This window comes from Macrosteles quadrilineatus, unplaced genomic scaffold, assembly GCF_028750875.1.
Source record: "Macrosteles quadrilineatus isolate MER2022 unplaced genomic scaffold, UCM_ALF_1.0 Scaffold_8__2_contigs__length_117827958, whole genome shotgun sequence".
Lineage (NCBI taxonomy): Eukaryota > Metazoa > Arthropoda > Insecta > Hemiptera > Cicadellidae > Macrosteles > Macrosteles quadrilineatus.
Window position 1 is genome coordinate 116,701,266 of NW_026542601.1, and position 22,110 is coordinate 116,723,375.

The 22,110-nt window shown below is 39.3% G+C and overlaps 1 protein-coding gene across 1 annotated transcript in view; it reads left to right on the forward strand.

Annotated features, from left to right (window-relative positions):
- LOC129001837 (intermembrane lipid transfer protein VPS13D-like) overlaps positions 1-22,110 on the forward strand; it is a 101,925-nt gene that overhangs the window by 35,467 nt on the left and 44,348 nt on the right. The window contains exons 23-34 of the mRNA XM_054429292.1: positions 245-451; positions 1,075-1,329; positions 1,926-2,094; positions 2,652-2,852; positions 3,193-3,301; positions 12,033-12,139; positions 14,340-14,529; positions 16,030-16,312; positions 19,609-19,745; positions 20,461-20,698; positions 21,149-21,318; positions 21,848-22,004. Of these exons, the coding sequence (XP_054285267.1) occupies positions 245-451; positions 1,075-1,329; positions 1,926-2,094; positions 2,652-2,852; positions 3,193-3,301; positions 12,033-12,139; positions 14,340-14,529; positions 16,030-16,312; positions 19,609-19,745; positions 20,461-20,698; positions 21,149-21,318; positions 21,848-22,004 (2,223 nt within the window). The remainder of the gene's footprint in view (positions 1-244; positions 452-1,074; positions 1,330-1,925; positions 2,095-2,651; positions 2,853-3,192; positions 3,302-12,032; positions 12,140-14,339; positions 14,530-16,029; positions 16,313-19,608; positions 19,746-20,460; positions 20,699-21,148; positions 21,319-21,847; positions 22,005-22,110) is intronic.

A 22,110-nucleotide genomic window follows, 5' to 3' on the forward strand; every position in this document is an offset into this window, starting at 1 on the left:
ATGTTCATTCCCAAGTCCATATGTATGAAAATTCCTCTCTTAACCTTAACAGCCGATGGATTGAGATGCTTTTTAAGCCCTATTTCACTGCTAATTTTAAACTATCATATCCATGAAACAGCAAGGTAATGCAACAGCAGTCAGCTAACGATTGAACATAAACAACTTTTGTGTATAGACTGGACTAATCCTTTTTAAAACATTTCAAAAACAACATCAGTTTTTTAATTGTGATAATTTTCAGAGGACGAGGTAGATGCTCTGTCAGGGTCCGAGGCAACCAGTCGGAGATCAAGCGGTGTTGTGATTCCCTCCACCAGAACTCAACTTACCTTTGACTTCCACCGGCTGAACATCTTGTTGCTACGAGCTGTAGTGAGAGACAATGTCATAGTCGGACGGAAAGTAGCCACTGTTACACTGAGCCATGCCAAGATCAATGCTAGTGTTGGTGAGAAAAATGTTTCAAGGCTGATTAATTTTTATTTTTAGAAAGACAAATGGGATTATTTTAGAAAGAACTTTGTTACACTTTTGGTCACCACTTGAATAGTTATTAAACATGAGCAAAGCTCATATGATAGGTAGTGCTTGATACTGTTTTAGAAGCCTAAACTATTTCCTACGTGACAGAAGTCATCACATTGCTCTTGTAGACATCATCACTTTCTCCCACGATCGCTGCAATATTTTGACCCTTTCCCGTGGGCTTATAGACATCAGAATTGTCTTCTGCTGTCACAACAAAATTCTGAATAACTCTGCAGTATCGAAAACATCATCATCGTCTTCCACAATCGCAGTAAAATTCTGTTCATTTCCCGCAATTGTGTAAACATCATCGTTGTCATGCGTGATTGCGGCCAAAATGGTAATTTTTTCAATTGCCTGATCTTTGCCAGACAAGTCGGTTATTGGTATCGTCAATGAATTTTGACAATCAATCCTCGATACCGATACCAATGCGTAAGTATCCGTGGTAGGCCTATTGATAATCGACTTTTCCCTAATTATAAACTATCTATATAACCATGTAACAGCATCAATCATCTCAGAGTGTGATGGATTGTCCAGGTGACCAGCTGATGATAGAAGGATCGCTGGGTGGTCTGCAGGTCCTGGACTTGACACAGACAGGCAGGACACATCAGAGGATCCTGTCTCTGGGGCAGGACCCTCTCACAGACTCCCTGGACCCCCCACTGGACCTCATGGCTCACCTGAGTGCTGACCTGTATAGCATGGCTGGCACTCCCACTCCTAGTCTGTCCTATCAGGAGAAGGAGGCGTTCAGCTTCACTCTGCAACGAGATCTGCATTCTCAATCAGGTAGTGTGTTGTTTTACAAAATTATTACAAAATTATGAATTTCAAGTACAGCTGTAGTTAATGATCGCAGCACTACTTCGATGATCTAGGCATTGTGATTGCTAGACAATACCTTAATTGAGTTACTTGACTACTGTTGTTTTGTTCAAGAAACCAAATATTTGATTGTTTTAGTCCAACTCAGTTTTTTAGTTACCTAAGATATCTTAGGTCACTTAAGTATAGTTTTCCAGATTGGTTAACATACTTGGGTGCCTCATAGAAGCTGATAATGATGCCTGGAAAATCTTTGCTCCTGCCAATTATGAATCACTTTCTTTGATTAAGTTTTTGTGGGAAGGAGGTCAACCTATTTTAATCTGATGCCAGTTGTTGCGAGGGAGATAAATGTAGTCTCTTGTTTGTAGTAGACACCTTTGAGTTTAGATAAAAACCGTGACTAAAGTTAAGAAATTTTACTTGTTGATGGGCTACCAGGATTTACTAGTATGCTTGTCAGCCAATTCTTCGATTAATTCAACAATCTCATTCAGTCCCACTACAACCTGCATGCATTCCATTATATTCTGTTGTAACACACCTGGTGGATATTACAGACAGTGCTGCCATCTCCATCAGGTTTGCTTCAGTGTGGTACACACACTCGCCACACCTACTGTTGGAGCTGCAGTCCTGTGCCAAGGAGTTTAAGCAATATCTTGCTAATCTGGCTCGCTCCATTGGCTCGGCTGCCACGGAGATGGCAATAGGCCTTGTACATGCCAGGTAGGTTACCACGTCGCTACTGCTAGTTTGTTGAATGTAAATCAAATTTGAGTTTGAGATACTTTTATGTATCATTGATAAACGGAAGTTAAGATTATACAAATGTATTGCTTACGTAATTGTCTGGGTAGCCTAGTAGTTATAGTAGGCTACTTGCTGTTAAATCTGAAGGCTGCTGGTTTGGAGCTGAGTTAATTCCAGACCGAGTAACATTAATTTATCATTGGGCTATCAATTAATAATGCTTTAGGCCTATAACAAAAGTTTGATGTTAGATAGTTACAAGGCTAGGGTTTAGGCCAATCCCTTACAAAAAACGTAAAAAAAAGGTAATGGTGTAAAAACACACTGATTGGAAATAAAGTATAGATAATCATATTATAAAATGTCTCCAGCAATCTCAGCAAAGATAATTATTTTATGACAGAAATTTGCTATATCAGAATGTCAGCTAATTTGAACAGTGTGTGATCCAAGTTAGTTCCAAATAGCAGGAATCTACTGTATTACAACATAAAAAGGATTGGAATATTTACTAATTTATTTTGTATTTGCAGAGCAGAGTCGCTGGCACAGTCACTGTCTATGAGTGGGCGACTGTACGGGTCATCCACTGACATATCCTCCACCCCTCGCAAGCGACGACGCAGCAGTCTGTCTCAGAGTATAGAGATGTTGGACTCCGGGCAGATCACCAACACCAGAGGGACTGCCACACCTTTCACACCGGAGGACGACTTACTACGCACTCAGATAAAGTCAGTACATCAGATTTGACATTTTAAATTTTTATCAGTTTAGATACAAATGAGTGAATGCTGCACCTCGAATCAATTGAATTTCAGGAAAAAGATTTGTATTTGAGATTCAAGCGGGATTTGAGAATCGAATATAACATTTTTTTACAATCAGCGGTTTTAGATTCTTCCTATCATAATACATACAAGGAAATAAAACTGACTGATGCTTTCAATAAATTTCATAAACCTTCCAATTAGCTTTTAAACCATAACCTTATCTATTTTTACTCCAGTAATAGTATATCAGTAGAGGATTCCCAACGTAGTATTTCTAGCTAACACTTGTTGCTGTCTGCAGGTGGGATGTGATACTGGACACGCCTGTGGTAGTGGTACCCAGGTCTGCTGACAGCACTGAGGTGCTGGTGGCTCACTTGGGGCGTATGTCTCTCACCAACGGAACACCTGTGAGTGTGACGGCCTGGCATATTTGCCTCATTTTGTTGTAATTTGTTAACTTTGAGCTTAAGCTGGTTGGCCTTACTCCCTAAACCTGGCCCGTTGGCTATCACCGAATATTTGCTAGGTTGATGTGTCAACCGTATTTAGCAATATTGAATTTTATTTAACTTCATATAAGTCTCCAAGTGAACCTTGAAACTCATACTCCAATTCATTTCATTACTTTGTAACCCTACAATAATCCTAACCAGACGTCGTGGCTTGGCCGGATATGCCTTGGAATGTGCTGAATCTGCATGCACGTGTGCCGCGATAAACAATGTTACACTTCTAGACTCAGTTCCCCGCTACAATTAGTTTCATTAATGACCATTGTAATCGTTTGGCTGCAGCACCTGTCAAGCAACCGTCCACGCGTTGAATTATGGGCTGAGCGCTCAGCGTGCGCTGATTGGCTGACGATGGTCATGTGACCACGCTGAGGCTCTCGCTCGGACGATGCTGAAGCAATAGATCGCGCCGGAATGTAAGGGACGACGGAAGGGTCCGCGCGCGCGGTCTCGCGCCCTTTGCTTACTCTTTGCTTCCAAGTCCTTGTACGTTTTAAATTCAATATTGTGTAATTCGTAGTATTTGGTCGCGGTTTGACTTGATTTGTAACGTGTTACTTTAATCGATGTAATTATGTAAAGTGTTATCGTTGGTAATTAATAAAGTGTTAGTTGATCCCTATTCGCTTGTTTTAATATTCGTTCTTCCTGCTCCCAACCGCTACGAAGACCAAGAGAGGCTGCTGTGACATCTGGTGTCAGCTGGTGGGGTTGACTGCGACAATGTCAACCTAAAGGTAAGTGAAATTAGGGATTTGCTTGATCAAATTATTTTACTCATAATAATTTCCAAAATTTAAAGTTTAGATGTTTCTTGAATAAAATATGTTTAAATCGATTAAAAGTAAAATAAGAATCATTTTCGTGAAATTTTCGTGAAGAAAGAGCCATTTTTCGATTTATTAGGTAATTTTGAAGTAAATAGAATATTTTGTTCGTAAACTTATTTCGCCATTGTACGCGTGATCTAGGATGCATTGGATCTCTTTCCCCCTCCCACAGTGCTGCACTCTGCTATTGTCTTGTCAGAATTGTCGTGCGTTGTATGCTGCGTTGTGAATGAAGACGCCATATTGGAATATTTTGTTCGGTTGTTGGTGAACAATTGGTAATAGATACTTGATTAAAAGTTATTAGTATAAGGAGTAAGAAAGAAAGGGAATAAAGAAATAATTATTGTGGGAGGATGGGAAGCAAAATTTCGAAAACTAAAATGTTTTGTACTTGTGAAAATTAAAAGTGGATGCGTTCGAAGTGAACTCAAGATGGCCGCCGGGTTGGCTTGCTGTCAGGTTGTCAGTTCCATCTGCGGGATTTTATCCCGGATAAGGGAATTTTTATAGCTCGAGTGGGATAAATGTGGGATTATAAACGGAATTACGTTGTTAATGTGAATCATTAATTAAAATATTATGGTGTTAGGCCTACTGTTGTTTTTAAATAATTAGCAGGAGAAATGGAGAGAAAAACAAATTGTTGTTGTGAAATATTGACTTACTAACATGCATTTAGGCTAATGGTGATTTACTAACCTAGGCCTAGTCTGTTAAGTTAAGTGGATTGAACTTGAAAGTGAGTTGGATGGTAAAGCCTGGGCGTTAATGGAAGAGCTAATAACTAGAATTGATTGTAAATTAATTAGACTTAATGGAGTTAAAATGTTTGAAAATTTTTAATTTATTGGTAAAAGTTGTGTACGGAAAGTTTGTTTTTGCTCAATGTATTGGCAGCATTACTGGCTTATTCCATTGATCTGGTCAAAGGGCCCAACTCACTTGACAGTTCTGATAGCCTTAAGTATTATAAAAGAATTGGATTGGATTTTGTTATAATTGGACTTAGGAAATTTCCTGGAATCTTACCAGTGATATTGTGTAATCGTAAAATAATTTGGGGAAATAAATTATTTGATGTAGGCCTGCACTATCTATTGATTAAGGAAAGACGGATTAATGATAATCTTTGAAAATTTTTGGTTAATTACTTTGAGAAACTGAGAAGGTTAAAGCGAGAATTATTATTATGTGATGAGTCGATGAAAGATTGCCTGGTTTCCATTATTTAGTCCTTGAATGAGTAGTCAATGGGGTCATGCGTTCTGTATTTCCTTATATACAAAAGTAACTTATAATTATTGAGTAACAAATTGTATCTGGGAAAAGTGTTGTTATTGGCGGGATTTTGTCCCTGCATCGGGATTTTTCGAACTGCGGCAGGGATGAAACGGGATTTTATCCCTCCATAGGGATTTGTTTAGATTTTTGTGGGATAAAGGGAATTTAAATTTTTTTTTATGGAATGGGGATTTTTACTGACTTAGGTGGGAAGACTGACTGTTTGCGGTTCTCTTTTAGTTCAAAAAGTCTTTAAAATGGTTGTCCCTAATGAAAGAATACTGTTTATTTAGTGTTTTTTTTTATATTAATTTAGATTCAGGACAATTTAAGTCTGTTATGACTTAACGGTATTTTTGTTTTGTGTTTTATATTTTACCAGTATCCCGCCCCCCCCCCCCCCCCCCCCGACTTTTCTCTACCACTCCCGCTATAATGAGACTTAGGTGGTGTAGAGAGCGTCGCAGTGCGATAGTGGTTCGCACTCTTTCTCTCTTGCATGAGGTGTTGTAGGCTCGTCGGTTCATCGTTTGCACGGTGTGTGCAGTTTTCTCCCTTGGAGTGTTCGATATCTGGTTCACTGGGTCTTACCTGGCGGGAAGTAGGGCGAAGACTGGGATGGAGGAGGAAGTTATTTTCTTTAATTACCTATTTTTTTTAAATATTATTTTTGTTTTGTCGTAATTGCTGTGAACTATGGGTAATGTTTTAGAAAATAATGGAAACAGGTAAATCTGACCTTTGTCTAGTTAAATTTGAATTTTGGTTTTCTTACATTTTACCGGAAAATGAGTTTTATGGGACGCGGCAGGAAATTAATTTGGAATTTTAGTATTTGAAACGTAATTTGAGCCACTAACGTTAGTGTAGACAATAAGTGGCGAGGTAGGAAATATATATATATATATATTTTTAGACAGCCTACTGGGTAGCGTGTTGGGGATCAAGCAGGTGCTCCTTCGGACCCGGTAGGGGTCCAAGACCCTCTGATAGACGTGGGGATGTACAACCGTGAAGTGGGAATATTTTATTTGGTTTTTAAATTATAAGTTTAGTGAACAAAGCGGGGCTAAGACGTTGTGTAGTGTAAACAGGAATTAAGTGACATGTCAATTTGTTTTGTCCATGTAGGGCGTGTTCATTATATACGTTCATTATATAAAAAAATGAATAAATTAATTTTTCTGTAGATAAATTGCATTATCCATAGAATAAACGTTAGTTTTGCAAAAGGTTGAGTTTCTAATGGGCCGAGGGAAATGTCACGATTTTGCTTGCAATGTTTGTTCGAGATGGGGGAAGATTTGGAGTGTATTTTCTTTTGCCCCTGCTTTTGACAGGGCTTTACCTTAATCCGTGCAACAATTGTGATTGAGACGTGGCTAATCCCTCGCCAGAGGAAGCTGGCGTGAAAAATTGGAGGAACCCTTGATTGGTTAAAAATAAACGGTCAAGCTGATGTTAGTAAAAAGAATAAATTCTTGTTATTTAGATAAACTGGTTAGTAGTTATGATAGTTATATGGAAATTTATTTATATAAATGTACACTGGATAATTCTTTTTGTTTGTTATACAGAACAGTTTTATATAGGAGTGTAAGCCAGGCCTTGCTGTCCCTGTTGACTGGGACACATGGAGACTCCTTGCTGCGGACCTGCTGTTGGAGTAGTGGCTCAACACTGTCCCACTGTGATGGATCTGGTTTGATTAGTGTATAAGTCAGTAAAATAACCCAAATTAGTACCTGTAATTGGCCCTGAACTGAGTTGGGGTTGTCAAATTATGCTCGCTTTAGCCTAGTTGTAAAAGTATATGAAAAATGTAACTTGCGGGGGAAAATTATTTCGAAAATGTGAAAAATTATGAAGCAGTAGGAAAATTTTATTTTGAAAGGAAGAATATGAAGTATATTTCTGGTGTAGTTTTGGCTGACCGTGGGTCAGTGGATTGGTTCTTGGCCTGGAAATTTTGTGCATTGGAAGCATGCCCCATTTGGATATGGGCATCATTCAATGGTGAGTGGTCAGCGAGGTGGAGGTGCGGTCTGAGCCTCAGGCGTTTGACCACGTTTGGGATTGCTTTGCTTGCCGCGCGGTATTACATCAGGCACGGCAACATGCTAAATTCCCTGTGGACTAGGTCCGGGTGTCGTGAAAGCGTTGTGTTCTTTTTTTTTGGTGGGGGACCGTTTATTAAGTTGAAGTCACAAAGTAAGCTTGAGCTCCATTAAGGACTCTGCATAACTTGTACTGTTGAGTTAGGCCTGTTCATTTGGCAGCAATTAACTCGTGAGGGACCCTGAGAGTCCTGGTACGGATGGTGTTTTTTTTTAAATGTTGGCGGGAAATCTTTCTGCCGGTGGTCCCCCTGTAACTCGGGTGTAAGAGTTTTTTTTTGCTCGTACCTGCGTACGCTTGCCTAGCCTAACTTGCTAGCAGCTACCAGTTGTGCTTGAGCGTGGAGGGGAGTGATAAGAGAGCGTCCCCTGAGCCTAATGTGTTTAGTGCTGTGAGAGTAAGAGTTTTTTTTTGCTCGTGCCTGCGTACGCTCGCCTAGCCTAACTTGCTAGCAGCTACCAGTTGTGCTTGAGCGTGGAGGGGAGTGGAAAGAGAGCGTCCCCTGAGCCTAATGTGTTTAGTGCTGTGAATGTGAGAGTACTCTTGCTCGTACCTGCGTACGCCCGCCTAGCCTAACTTGCTAGCAGCTACCAGTTGTACTTGAGCTGTAGGGGAGAGTGGTGAGAGCTTCCCCTGGAGAAAGTGACACGTGTCATGTTGATGTGAATTGTGAGATCTCAAGTCAGAACCATGGGTAGTTTGGTTACTGATAGTTGTAGAGTGCCTGCCTGGTTTATCAGCAGCGTTCTCTGGTGAATTCGAGCAGGGAATTAGTGACGATTGTTGTCTGTCTTCTGTTAGGGTGGAGAGTACGAGTTGCTGACCTGCTCCATGACGGCCTGGAGGGTAGCGAGCTGCAACCATGGCCTACGCAGACAGGGCCACTACTCATGTGAGGGGGGCTGACAACAACGGAAACGTCTGGCGGAGACCAGGAGGTTCCAGTGGCAGGTTTCAACTATAAACCAGCCACGAGTCACTGTTGGAGTGAATAGAGTCACTGTTGGAGTGAATATCGCTATTGAGGATAGACTGAGGTGATCACCGAACCCTGAAGGTAAATAGTACCATGTTTCGAACGAGCTCGACATCAAGTTATCGGTAAACGTGGCGGGAAGACTTTTATACGGAAAGCAAGACACTAAAACGGAATAGTGCGCCTGCAGGAGCGTGAATTCGTGGAAGAAGTTTCATGGCCATGAAGTAATTCAGTGTAACAAATTTGAAAAACTTGTCTAACGCTAGTGTGTTACTTATTAACAGGAGATCTCCTATGGACAACTTTACTTAGGTTGATCTAGGTAGTTGATAAGTGTTGTGACTGTCGATTTGTTCTTATGTTATTATGTTATCGGTTATGTATGGTGGTTATTTTTGTTAGGTCATTGGGTGTTTCAATGACGAAGGGCCTGGGCGATTGTAATGTTATCGCGGAATACTAGGCTCCTATATTGGTTGTTGTAAAGAGTGCTCAACTTTTAGTTAAAAAAAAAATAAAAAAAAAATCTTTTACCTCTTGACCCGTGTGACCTGTATTTAATTAAATACCTGAAATTAATGGATATTTCCACATGTAGGGCTGGAATGGAGGAGCTACGAGAAGGTTCAAACAGCGCTGTTTCCCACTAACTTCCCTACACCCTTTCCTAACCCACCCGAATAAATAGGCTGGATCGTAGACTCGTCCATACCAGTTAGTTTTGAAAGTTAAAATTGCAAATAATCAGTAATATGTTAAAGAATTTAACTGGCATAAGCCTGGAAAGGCCTTGTTTAGAGAATAGCCGGCTCTCTAACCTTGGCTGGTGAGCTCTCCTAGGAACATTAAGTTTTCTGGTCTAAGTAACTACAGCAGTAGTTGGGTTAAGATGTTGTGTCGTGGGTTGTTTGCGTATTTGTGTTTACTCTTATGTTAGTGAGTTGGATAAGGTTAATGTAAAAAGGGGGCAAGTAGACTGGTCATGCACAGGGGTGGCTGGGTAATGGACCGACTCCAAGTGAAAGCTCGTGCGGCTTCTCCAGAGCGAGTGAGTAGCGTTCGAAATTCAAACCAAGGTGCTGAACGCACACAATATCTTTGTGACTAAGTTGATATATATGGTAGCGCTCGGTACGCCTTACCCATGGATGATAGAGTAAAAATTAAAATCATGAGTTAAAAGTTGTTGACAGTCTGCTGGTCCGCGATGTGTAATCAAATCATTACGAAAGTAGTTTGTGGAAAATGCAACCGTAATTTTTTGTTGTTGTTGTTAATTAATTTATTTTTTTTTATTTGTGACTTGGGCATTAATCCAATTTGATTCACTGATGCTGTGTGCTAAGGTTAAATGTTTGATAAGGATAGATACATGTAAGGTGTATGTTAAGTGTTAGGGATACATGTGGTATCACCGTTGGGATTAATAGGAGTTAGGTTGATTAATGTCGGGTCGTAAATTTAACAAGGCATGATGAATTTTTTTCGTGAAATGTTTTCTTTGTTAGAGTTTAGTATGAGGGGTTAAGTTTTACTAAGTTATATTACCTTTTATGTTGTTGTATCTTGTAAATTTTAACTGTGGGTTCTTTTTGTTCAATATGATAAATGTTACGCGTGTTTTGTTCGGTATCTGGTGTAGTAAGTTTTTTTCGTATCAAGGTAACCATTATTGTTCTGATTGATGGTCGAGTGGACCATGTAGTTAAGTTTTTTTGTAGTAATTTACTTAAGTAATCTTTGTAAATTCGGAAGGACTATTGATCGTAATGTGTTGGAAAATTGTTTAGTAGCTTTTGTTATTGTATTCGAAGAAAAGAGTAAGAGACGTATTATCAAAATTCGAGGGGGGGTTTAAAATTTTTGGGAATAGATAAAATTTAAATCCGCCCAAGCCACATGACAGATACCTTCCAAAAACCTTTCCAAATCTTGGCATAACTTGGAGACAGAGAAAGCTACGTCAACAAAATTTGTATAATGTACTTCAGTAGATTGAAGCTGCGGCAGAGGGCCCAGTTGGAAGGGCAGGCTGCATGCCGAGGACGGCATGAACTTGAGGTGGGGGGAGTGTGACGGCCTGGCATATTTGCCTCATTTTGTTGTAATTTGTTAACTTTGAGCTTAAGCTGGTTGGCCTTACTCCCTAAACCTGGCCCGTTGGCTATCACCGAATATTTGCTAGGTTGATGTGTCAACCGTATTTAGCAATATTGAATTTTATTTAACTTCATATAAGTCTCCAAGTGAACCTTGAAACTCATACTCCAATTCATTTCATTACTTTGTAACCCTACAATAATCCTAACCAGACGTCGTGGCTTGGCCGGATATGCCTTGGAATGTGCTGAATCTGCATGCACGTGTGCCGCGATAAACAATGTTACACTTCTAGACTCAGTTCCCCGCTACAATTAGTTTCATTAATGACCATTGTAATCGTTTGGCTGCAGCACCTGTCAAGCAACCGTCCACGCGTTGAATTATGGGCTGAGCGCTCAGCGTGCGCTGATTGGCTGACGATGGTCATGTGACCACGCTGAGGCTCTCGCTCGGACGATGCTGAAGCAATAGATCGCGCCGGAATGTAAGGGACGACGGAAGGGTCCGCGCGCGCGGTCTCGCGCCCTTTGCTTACTCTTTGCTTCCAAGTCCTTGTACGTTTTAAATTCAATATTGTGTAATTCGTAGTATTTGGTCGCGGTTTGACTTGATTTGTAACGTGTTACTTTAATCGATGTAATTATGTAAAGTGTTATCGTTGGTAATTAATAAAGTGTTAGTTGATCCCTATTCGCTTGTTTTAATATTCGTTCTTCCTGCTCCCAACCGCTACGAAGACCAAGAGAGGCTGCTGTGACATGAGTATCAGTTCAGATGTAAAAATCATGAATGAATAACCAAACATTGTTAAAAATGTACAAACCATACATTTTGTGATGTAACTCTTATCTCTTGTCCACTTTCCACAGATGACATAGTCTCTGTCATTCAAAATGATTTTACCAATTTTTTTTAATGTCCTGCAATAAAGTTTTTTTCACTTTACATCACAAACAAAAAGCAAGTTGAGGTGCAAGAATGAACAACTAAGAGATAAATAATACACGTCATCCCAAACGAGCTCTCCTCAAGTGTCCAGTGCAATTAATACAATCCTCCTGTTGTTAGTTGTTACCTATAAATAAGGCCATTCTCCCTTATCTTCCACCAACCACCAACCACCCCACTACAGAATGAGTTAAAAAAATAATTTGCCTCACTGCATCCTGAATTAGCAGAATGCAAAAGAAAAACAATATTCAAATTTTTACTGTGACATGTCCACTGATACTTTCATTCTGCAGCATTTTGCTAACAATTTACGAATTTATGCCTACCTTGAATAGAAACCATAAGTTATATTTGTTTACAGGAGCCCCAGTCATGCTGGGTGGATGACTCAGATACTAACGAACATTACAACATAGAGATACGAGATATGAACGTCTACACACTTGACATTCAGAAACATCTGTCCGAGTAAGTAATTGGTTAATTTTCAAACTTTAAAACAATTTTTTACACGTTAACTTTTGAATTGTAATATAATTGTTACAATCAACCAACAGCTAAAAAATAAGTTGTGGTAGTTTTTCCACCAGAGACTGATGGCACATAAATGAGCCCAACCGTTTCATAACTACTGACCGATGGGTCTTCATTAATCAGTGACGTTGATGATTTCATCACGTCCTCAGGGGACACTCACAAATTTCACTGCAACCTTGAGAGAGGTACAAAATTTGACCACGGCTGTAGGAGATGTTCTGATTTCCCCGCAATGGCGGAAAATAATGTACAATATTTTATAAACTGATTGTGATCCAAAAATTATAAATTATAATTTTTCTAAATCAATACTTTCCAAAGCAACCAAATCTTTGCTGGACCAAATTTTAACCCCCCAGTAGAAAAGTCTGTCCCCTCCCAGATCCCTAATATACAGCTGGTCTTTACGATACATAAACAAACGGTATCAAACGTTTAAAACTTGAATTGACACTAGAGTTTAAATTCAGGCCCGTTTTCGACCCTGTCAGCGCCCTAGGCACAACTAATAGTAGCGCCCCTTTGCAATATATATACAGGGTGTCCACCGACGGGGAAACCCGGGAATCCAAGAATTATGTTTAATTCTTATTGTTCTTAATACAATATTATTATTATTATTATTGTTCTTATTGTTCTTTCTTATTGTTAATTAGTTTAACCGGGAATTATGCGTAAATTTTGTATTTCCACCTAGAATTTTTAATTTACCGCCATCGCGAATGACAACAGTGGTGTTTCCGTGACCGCGGGAGACGACAATATATTTACACACGGCCGCGAGGGATTATCAGAATTTTCCGCAATCGCAGAAGACGATGAAGATATCTACAGAGCCACGAGGGATGATCAGAATATTTCTGCTATTACGGAAGACGAGATAATGTGGACGATGATAATGTCCACACAAACGCAGGAAACAGCAAGAACTTTTCCGCGGTCATGGAAAACGATGTTGATCGCCACACTACTGGGGGAATGATTAACATTTTGCCGCAACCGCGGGAAACAATAATTACGATGTCTTCACGGCCGTGGGAGATGATTACGATATCTGCAAGACCGTTGGAGATATAATATTGATTTCTACATGGCCGCGAGGGATGATCAGAATGCTGCGATTGCGCAAGACGATGATAATCTCCACATGCCCGCAGGAAAAGATCAGAATTATGTCTCATTCAGGGAAGACGATCTATACAATACATGGCCGAGGGAGTGGGAGATGATTACCATTTTGCCAAAATCGCGGTAGGCGATTACTATGTACAAACGACCGCGGGAGACGATATAATGATGTCTTCAAGGCCGCGAGGGATGATCAGAATTTTATCGCAATAGCGGAAGACGATGATAGTGTTCATACAATTTGAGGGAAAAGATCCGAATTTTGCCTCATTTGCGGAATACGATAATGATCTCCACAAGATGGCAGGAATGATTACCATTTTGCCGCAATCGCGGGAGGCAATTACTATGTACAAACAACCGTGGGGGACAATATAGGCCTAATGATGTCTTCACGGCGGCGTGGGGTGATCAGAATTTTATCGCAATAGCGGAAGATGATGATAATGTTCATAAAATTTGCGGGAAAAGATCCGAGTTTTGCCTCATTTGCGGAATACGATGATGATCTCCACAAGATGGCAAAAATTATTACCATTTTGCCGCAATAGCGGGAGGCAATTACTATGTACAAACAACCTCGGGGGATGATATAAATGATGTCTTCACGGCCACAAGGGGTGATCAGCGTTTTATCGCGATAGTGCAAGACAATGATTATGTCCACACGACCGCGGGAAAAGATCAGAATTTTGCCTCATTTGCGGAACACGATGATGATCTCCTCCACAACATGGCAGGATATGATTACCATTTTGCCACAATCGGCCTAGGAGGGATCATCAGAAGTTTACCGAGATCGTGCAAATACGACCAAAAATTTTTTTTATTTTCCAATTAGTAGGCACCCCCCCCCCCCCCCCCCCCCAAAGAAGCCAATTGCCTCGCACCCTAGACACGTGCATACCGTGCCTCTTTGGTAAATCGGCCCTGTTTTGATTCGTATACAATATTTTAAAATTCTTATACTAGTTATGATCTTACTGTTCAGTTTGTTTTGCAGAGGTCAGATGATGCAGCGTGTGGACAAATTGTACAGTTGTGCAGAGTCAGGCAAGCCAGTGTTGCATGACACTGTGATACAACTGACTGTAGACCACCAGGCTGGACAACTGTACATGCGACAAGCAGAGAGCATCTTGCTGGAGTCCGGCCCCGAGTTCACCTCTGCCGAGAGACAGAACACTGTTCAGGTTAGTTATGTACTATGTAGTTGATGACTTTTGAAACATTTTAATTGGAACAGTAGTTTTGAATTGTTTTAAGTTAATTTTTTTTGGACAATCTGGATGAAAGGAATTATTTTGGGATATGTGATTCTCAAATCGAATTATGACGTTCCATTGTTCTAATTATGTATATAATGGTAACAAAGTTTTTTTATTAAAATAATTTATTCAACATTAGTGAAGTAGTAGTTTACATCATTGGTGAATTCATTGGTCAAATATAATATTTGACTGGAAAGAAGTCTGATCATTTAAAATTATATGGGTCGAGTTTAAATGATTAGAATTTTTTTTATTCAAATATTGTACATTTGATACATACAAGGGTGGTAAAAAGTCCCAGGACAGCTTAATATATTTTTAACTGTTACAGATGGAGCTATACAAGTTGGTACACTGTTTACTGGGCATAAAACACTAAATCAAATCAAATCAAAACATAATTATTTTCCTTACATGTACATGTACATGGGTACAAAAATAGTGTCAAGTATAAAGTACTAAACTAGCATAGATATAAATACATTTTAAGGGTGAATATTTATTCAATGAGTTCCTCCATTGTATAAGGCGCCTTTCCTATTAAATGTTTTTTTTTTAATTTAGATTTAAATAATTTATTATTTGATTCCTTCTTTATAGAGGCAGGCCAATTTCCTTAGAATTAGTGATCCAGCAAAAGTCGGTTTTTTTGGAGAATTCCAGCTTATAAGTTGAAGTTACAATATCCTTTTTATGTCTTCAACAAAACTACTAATACTACAACATAGTTTACTATTTTACTACAACTTCAATGAGCCACTACCACTTTAAGGGGACGGCCCACAAGGAGTCGGAAGATAATCATAATTGTAGAACGGACAATCAAGTCAAAACTGGCAGCCGTTCAAAGATTTCTTGAATCTATAATTTTGAATCTTTGAACGGCTGCCATTTTTGAGTCGGTTGTCCGTTTCAGTTCAAATTTGCAGCATTGTATTCTACTAGTAAAGGCATTTAATTTCATGTGCATATCAACCTATGCATACGTTTTTGATATTCTTCCGAATTCTAGCGGGCGGCCCCCTGAGGAGGTAGCATGTATCATTGCAAATTCAATGTATCTTTGAATAGCCATAATGTTGGAGTCGGTTGTCTGTTTGAGTTCGAGTTTGCGGCATTGTATTTTACTAACAAGGACCTTTAATTTGATGTGCATATTAACCTATGCTAATGCTTACATTTAAGATTTTTTTCCGACTCCTTGTGGCCATCCCCCTGAAGCGGTAGCGGCTCAGAGCGGTAGTAGCGGTTTAGATAAGGTTATCATTTTATTTTATCAATAATATATTCCAAACAAAGGTCACAATGAATAATATATAAATTGGCTTTTATAAGAGTCTGGAATTTTTGGAGCTTAAAACACAAGGCATTGTGCATTACGTACTGAAAGTTTAGTTTTGAACAGATCATATTCCATTGTAGATTCGAGCGAACGTGGTCACTCCACTGAAGGTGTCGCTGACTCGGCAGCAGTACGAGCAGGTGCTGGAGACAGTGGCATACGTGTTGAGTGGACAGTCAGCTGCAGTGAGTGAGCAGAGCGAACAGAATGGGCACAGCGACCGACCGCTGCAGGACATCGAGGAAGACACAGAACTGACTGGAGTGACAACTCTTAACCTTGACCCCAAACTGAGAGCCAGGATGTACATGAACACTTCGGCCAACCAGGAACTGCGTCAACAGTCCTCGTTCATACTGAGAGGTTAGTATTAATCAGATATATGGAATATTTTTGTTATTTGTTGTATTTGTTGTTAGTATATGCATTACTTACTTACTTACTGCCGTGGCTCTTGGTACCCAAGGTGGTACTTTGCCTCGCCAACACACTGCCTCCAGATTTTTCTATCCATTGCCTCCTCTTCCCTTCTTCCCAGTCTTCTTAGGTCTTTTCTAACCTGGTCTCGCCATCTCAACTTGGGCCTTCCTGGTGGTCTTCTGCCCTCCGGATTGTTCAAAAGGACGTTCTTGACTAAGGAGTCATCCTCTTTCCTTAGTAAATGGCCAGCCCATCTCATTCTCCTACCTCTCACCTCGGCCACTATGTCTGGGTCCATATATAATTGCCTCAACTCCGCATTGTGTTTTATCCTCCACTCTCCATCTTCAAAGGTTGGACCATATATTTTTCTCAATATTTTGTTCTCAAATACTATCAAACGTTTTTCTGTTTTTTTACTTAACACCCAATTTTCTGAGCCGTATAACAGAACTGGTCTTATAATGGTTTTATATATACGGAGTTTTGTTTTGTGTGATAGTATTCGAGTAGTGATGGGCCGATTCCAAGATTTCTCGATTCCGATTCCGATTCCGATTCTTAAATTTGAGATTCGAATCTCGATTCCGGACTCGATTCCGATCCCAAATTCAATTATGTTTTATGAATGTGTTTAAAATTGTGAAATCAGTACAAGCTTACCAAGCATGTTATCTATATGTAGAATTTAGAATGTCACACATTCAATACACATTTACAAGGTTATTGTAAAATACTAGCTATAGAATATTATAAAATAACTTTTACATGTACTATAAAAAATAATTCATTATCATTATAAAAAATCAAGTCACACGATTCACAACAAAAGTAAGTAGAAAAAGTCAAAAAGGAAAAAAACAGTGTTAGCAGTTGAGCAAAGTAGGCCTAGATGCTCATCTTCATCATCATAACCTAACAGCTGGTCATTTTCCTGTTTTTGCTGTTTAAGTTTAATAAATTCGAGAGCATGAAAAGTCCTAATATGTTTAAACAAGTTGGATGTGGTATGTGACTTACCACCTCTTGATAATCGTTTTTTGCATATATTGCAGGTAGCAAAAAGGCTTTCGTCATTTTCCTTTGTAAAAAAGTCCCACACGTCACTTTTCTTCCTTCTAGACATGATTTTTGTTTGTCCAAATAAGTTAAACCTAACAATAATACAAACTAACAATCACGATAACTAAAAACAAGGCAAGCTCAATAGCCTACGTTTTACTTTTGGGGTTAAAGTTGATCTTACAAATTGACAAGTTACTATTTCATAACAATACAATTTGTTGATGCCGTCGGTACTGGAGCATGGAGCATTTAAGTATTTTTCACTTTATCAGTGTTGCCACTGTTGGCAGACAATAACGGAACCTGCAAAACTACTCTGCCTATCGGCCATTAAAATACCCAGTGTTCGAAGATTTACCCGTTGATTGCAACACTAAACGAGTTTATTTACAATATCGCGCACTTGAACATTTATAGGTTGTTAAAACCTTCCAATTCACTGTACAAAATAACAGTATATTTCCAAGCCCAAGCCCAAGTCGCTTTTAGGCTATATAAAAAGGACGCTCGCTGTAGTCTCGTTGAGTAGTGACGTTTCGGGACCGAATACGAAGTGTTTTGTTATACTTTGGTAATGAATGGTAGCTCAGCTCTGTTTAGGGATGAACATCGATAGTAGATGTTTTCGCATCACCGATGTTTTTCTATCGATTTTCGTTGTTTTTCACATCGATGTTTTTGACCAAGTGTATTGAGATATCGATGCTTTCCGTTACTGGAGAGTACAGAGACCAGACGAAAAATTGAAGAAAAAACTCTATGTCTTAGTCCCAAAAACATCGATGTTTTCACAACGATGTTATCGGTTACTGATAACATCGTTGTAGCGATGCAATGATTCAGTTAGTAGCACCAATAGTACTAGAAAAATACCGGTATGGATCATAAACATAAACAAATGACGTTGTTGGCCCGAATCCTCTACTAATAGCATTGAACATATGTTTTGGCAGTTCCATTTAAACAATGTGAAATAATGTGTATTTTCGGGCCAAAAATGTCATTGTTTATGTTTATGATCCATACCGGTATTTTTCTAGTATTCGTGGTTAGTAGCCTTGGTACCACTGGTTGATCTAAATCGATGCTCATCCCTTTCCTTGTATGTCTTGTGAGCTGTGACGCAATGCTTACTCGCTCCAGTCCAAGTTTGCCCGAATCTCAAATTCCCATCTGTTACTGTTTCTCATTGTACCAAGCCTCTGTATTGAGTTCGCATCTATTATTTTTGCAATACGCTCGCTCTAGTCTCGCTGAGTTAGTGACGATACGACCAGGACTTGTTGTTTGCTCAGAGTTGCAAGCAAATCATTAGCAATCTGAATTTATTTTGTTTCTTTGTTGCTTTATATGACGTTTATGGCTGATTTTAACCAATTTTATCAAAGAATCGAAGAGAGTTGGAATCGATCCCAAACCCACGGCGATTCGAATCGAATGCTCGATTCGATTCCGGCGGAATCGAGAGTATTTTGGAATCGAGAATCGGAATCGGCCCATCACTATATTCGAGAGCTTAACAGTTTGTGGGATGCTGATAAACTTCTGTGTGCTGCATTTATTCTTTGTTGTATTTCCATATCTTCTTCATTATTATTCGTCAGCATTACTCCCAAATAAGTGAAGTTGTTTACTTTTTTAAAGTTGTACCCTTCTATTTCTACGAGTATATTGTTTTCATGGTTTATTTGGGTTGCTCTCCCACCCTCCATTATTTTTGTTTTCCCTTCATTTATTCTTAAACCAACTTTCTTTGTAGTATATGCATTAGTGAAACATATATTAGTGTGATATTGGGGGGAGAGGTCTCGGGTTCTAATCCAGCCAATCACCAATGGATTTTATCTAAGTGATAATACCGCAACCCCCTCTAGTCCTAGCCTGAAGTAATGTGGAAAACAGTGGAATAAAAAAGGTGAACCTTTAATTTTCACCTAGATAGTTGTCTCATCTCCAAAAAAAAATACTTAAAAACAGTAGCCTGGTACTTAAAGTAAGTTTTACATATGTTTATACAACTTCTGTCTCATAGTCTAGGGCCGAATCATGCAAATCCTAGCATCCCGGATGCTATTTGAATTTTTCCCCCTTTCAAATAATTATTTTACTGCACCGTCTGTCAATGTTTGTATGGAACCTGTGGTTGTTATTTTAACATTTAATCCTTGTTTCAGCATCAATGGACTTGCCAGTGTTAACAGTGGAGCTGATAGCTGACCTGGGTTCCGGAGAGCAGGGACTGGTGGACTTGTCTTTCAAAGATCTACAGATACAGTACGACAAGTCTCACCCCCTGGAGACTAATATACAGGTACTATGTGATTTAAAAAAATAATCACACCAAATTTTGTTTAGAAAGTAGACTGAAATAATGCACTGCCCCAAGGACTTGTGCCTAACTTCCATTAGTAGTTAACATTTAAATATAAGAGAATTAATTTGTGACTCAAAAATGGTTGTGAAAATAGATGAAAATCTAACATTCCAAAGACGAATGTCGTAAATTAAAATTAACTAAATTCCATTTTGTAGCCCCTGAACTGCGTAGTATAGACTAAACTATTACGTACCTCGTCTTGCAGTTCAAATATAGTGTTTGAAGTCCACTACATATGTTTTGCCAAACCATTCTCAAGTGGTTACAGAAACATTTTATCCAATTTGGACTCGTCAACATTTTACGTTAGCTTAATAAATTAACTCCTTAAATTATGTTCTACTTCAAAGCAAATGTTTTATACACATTTATGCCGCTTATTCTCCTAGCACGTAGAGTGCGTTTCTTTACTGCAAGGTTGGGCTTTCTGAGATATTACCCAATCCAAATTTCACATATCCTACCATTTTGTTGACAAAAATTGTCTTGTTGTGAGTAAAAAATTTGAGTTTGGTATTGGAAAAGAAAAAACTTTGTCGGATGTAAACTTTTTACCACAAAACCCTTAATTTGATAAGATTTTATATATCTTTCATCTATAGCCAGGCATATAAGTTACAAATTAATTTGGGCATTACATTTTGTGCAGATGTCGCTGCGCTCACTACTGATGGAAGACCTGCTGCAAGCCCCAGACTCCAAGTACCGCCGGATCATGGCGTCATCGCAAACCTCGGCAGCGCCTCATCACAGCAACCACGTGTCACAGTCTTGTCCCAACCTGGCCGCAGTGCTGCACCCTGGCAGTGGCTCTCAGATGCATATCTCCTTGCCAGATCATCTGGAGACGGAGAATGTCTACGGCAGCAAGTATCACCATGACACACGTAAGTACCACATCACAACATGGAAGAATAATGGAAAATATGTCTTGGCCTTAGTAAAGGCCTTGGGATTTAGTTGTGGTAAATTGGACCTTAGCTATTTATCCATTTTTAAATACACCCTATTGACAAAAATCTATCCCTCATCAAATACCATATCCTTCATGAATCTTTTGATTTTCCTTTACAATTATTGTTGCTAATGCCTCTCCCTTACCTTCTCCTTGATTTCAGCAAGTTATTCCGAGAAATCTCATGTGCATACCCAACAAGGCTGGGCATTCAATCAGTACATGAAATGCTGTTTGCTCCTCCTCAAGGCATTCCTCACACAGAGACTCTCTATGAAATGCTATTATGAACAAACCATTTTTGTCGTTATATTTTTCAATGAACTATTTTTCATTTTGCACTATCGTGAACACAGTTGTCCTAATGCTGAATGTTTGACAGAGACAAGCAGTTCCAAGCGGACGACCAAACCTACTGTGACTACGGAGGGGTTGTATCCATCCACTCCCCCTCCCTCACCCCGTGCTACTGCCTCCCCCTGCGGCTACAGTGAGGACAACCTGGTACACATCAACATGGTGCTGCGAGCACCCAGGCACCCGGCTCTCAATGTATGTACCAGTAGATAAATCATTGTCTAATGGGTACACAAGTAGATATCCCATCCTTATGGATCAGCTGTGGCCAATCTTTTATTAGAGAAGATAACAGTTAATTAAGCCACTGAAAGAGTGTGCTATAACCTAAAATTCTGTTTCCTCCCTTAGTTTTTATTGCTGTCAAAGTTGATGTTGCATAAAAAAAAGATGCTTTGGTATACAATCATTGTCTTTTAGTTTGGTTTACTTGGCGTATTCAATAGAAATCAGTGATAAACATCAGCACACTTTGTCAGTAGCTCAATTAATTTTTATTCTAAAACTGGCTACAACTTGTATATTTAATAGAATGTCTACTTCTATCTAAGTCCATAGAAACGTAAAAATAATTAAACTTAAATGCTTGGTAAATGGAAAATCCTTACAGCTGATCACGTTTTTGTAATCAGGTTTTATACAAGCTAAAATTGACCATGTCTATTGCATGATTGTTTTGCCTAACGACAATAAAGGATTTGGTTTGGTTATGTTGCATTTTCAGAACTCCAAATGTGTCACAATAGATTTCAACAGCCTGGACGTAGTGGTCAATGTGGAGTCTTGGGTCGTAGTGTTGGATTTCTTCGGCATCAGTTCCACCGGTCGAGAACCAGACAACAAGAGGAGTCCACAGCATCCAGCAACTGAAGCTAAGTCAGGTTCGTTGCAAAATGTTGAATAGAAAACATACCATATTCTCATTCTAACCTCTCCCTTTTGTATGTTGTATACCGTCCTTAGTAACTTATGTTGAGTTTACTGAGA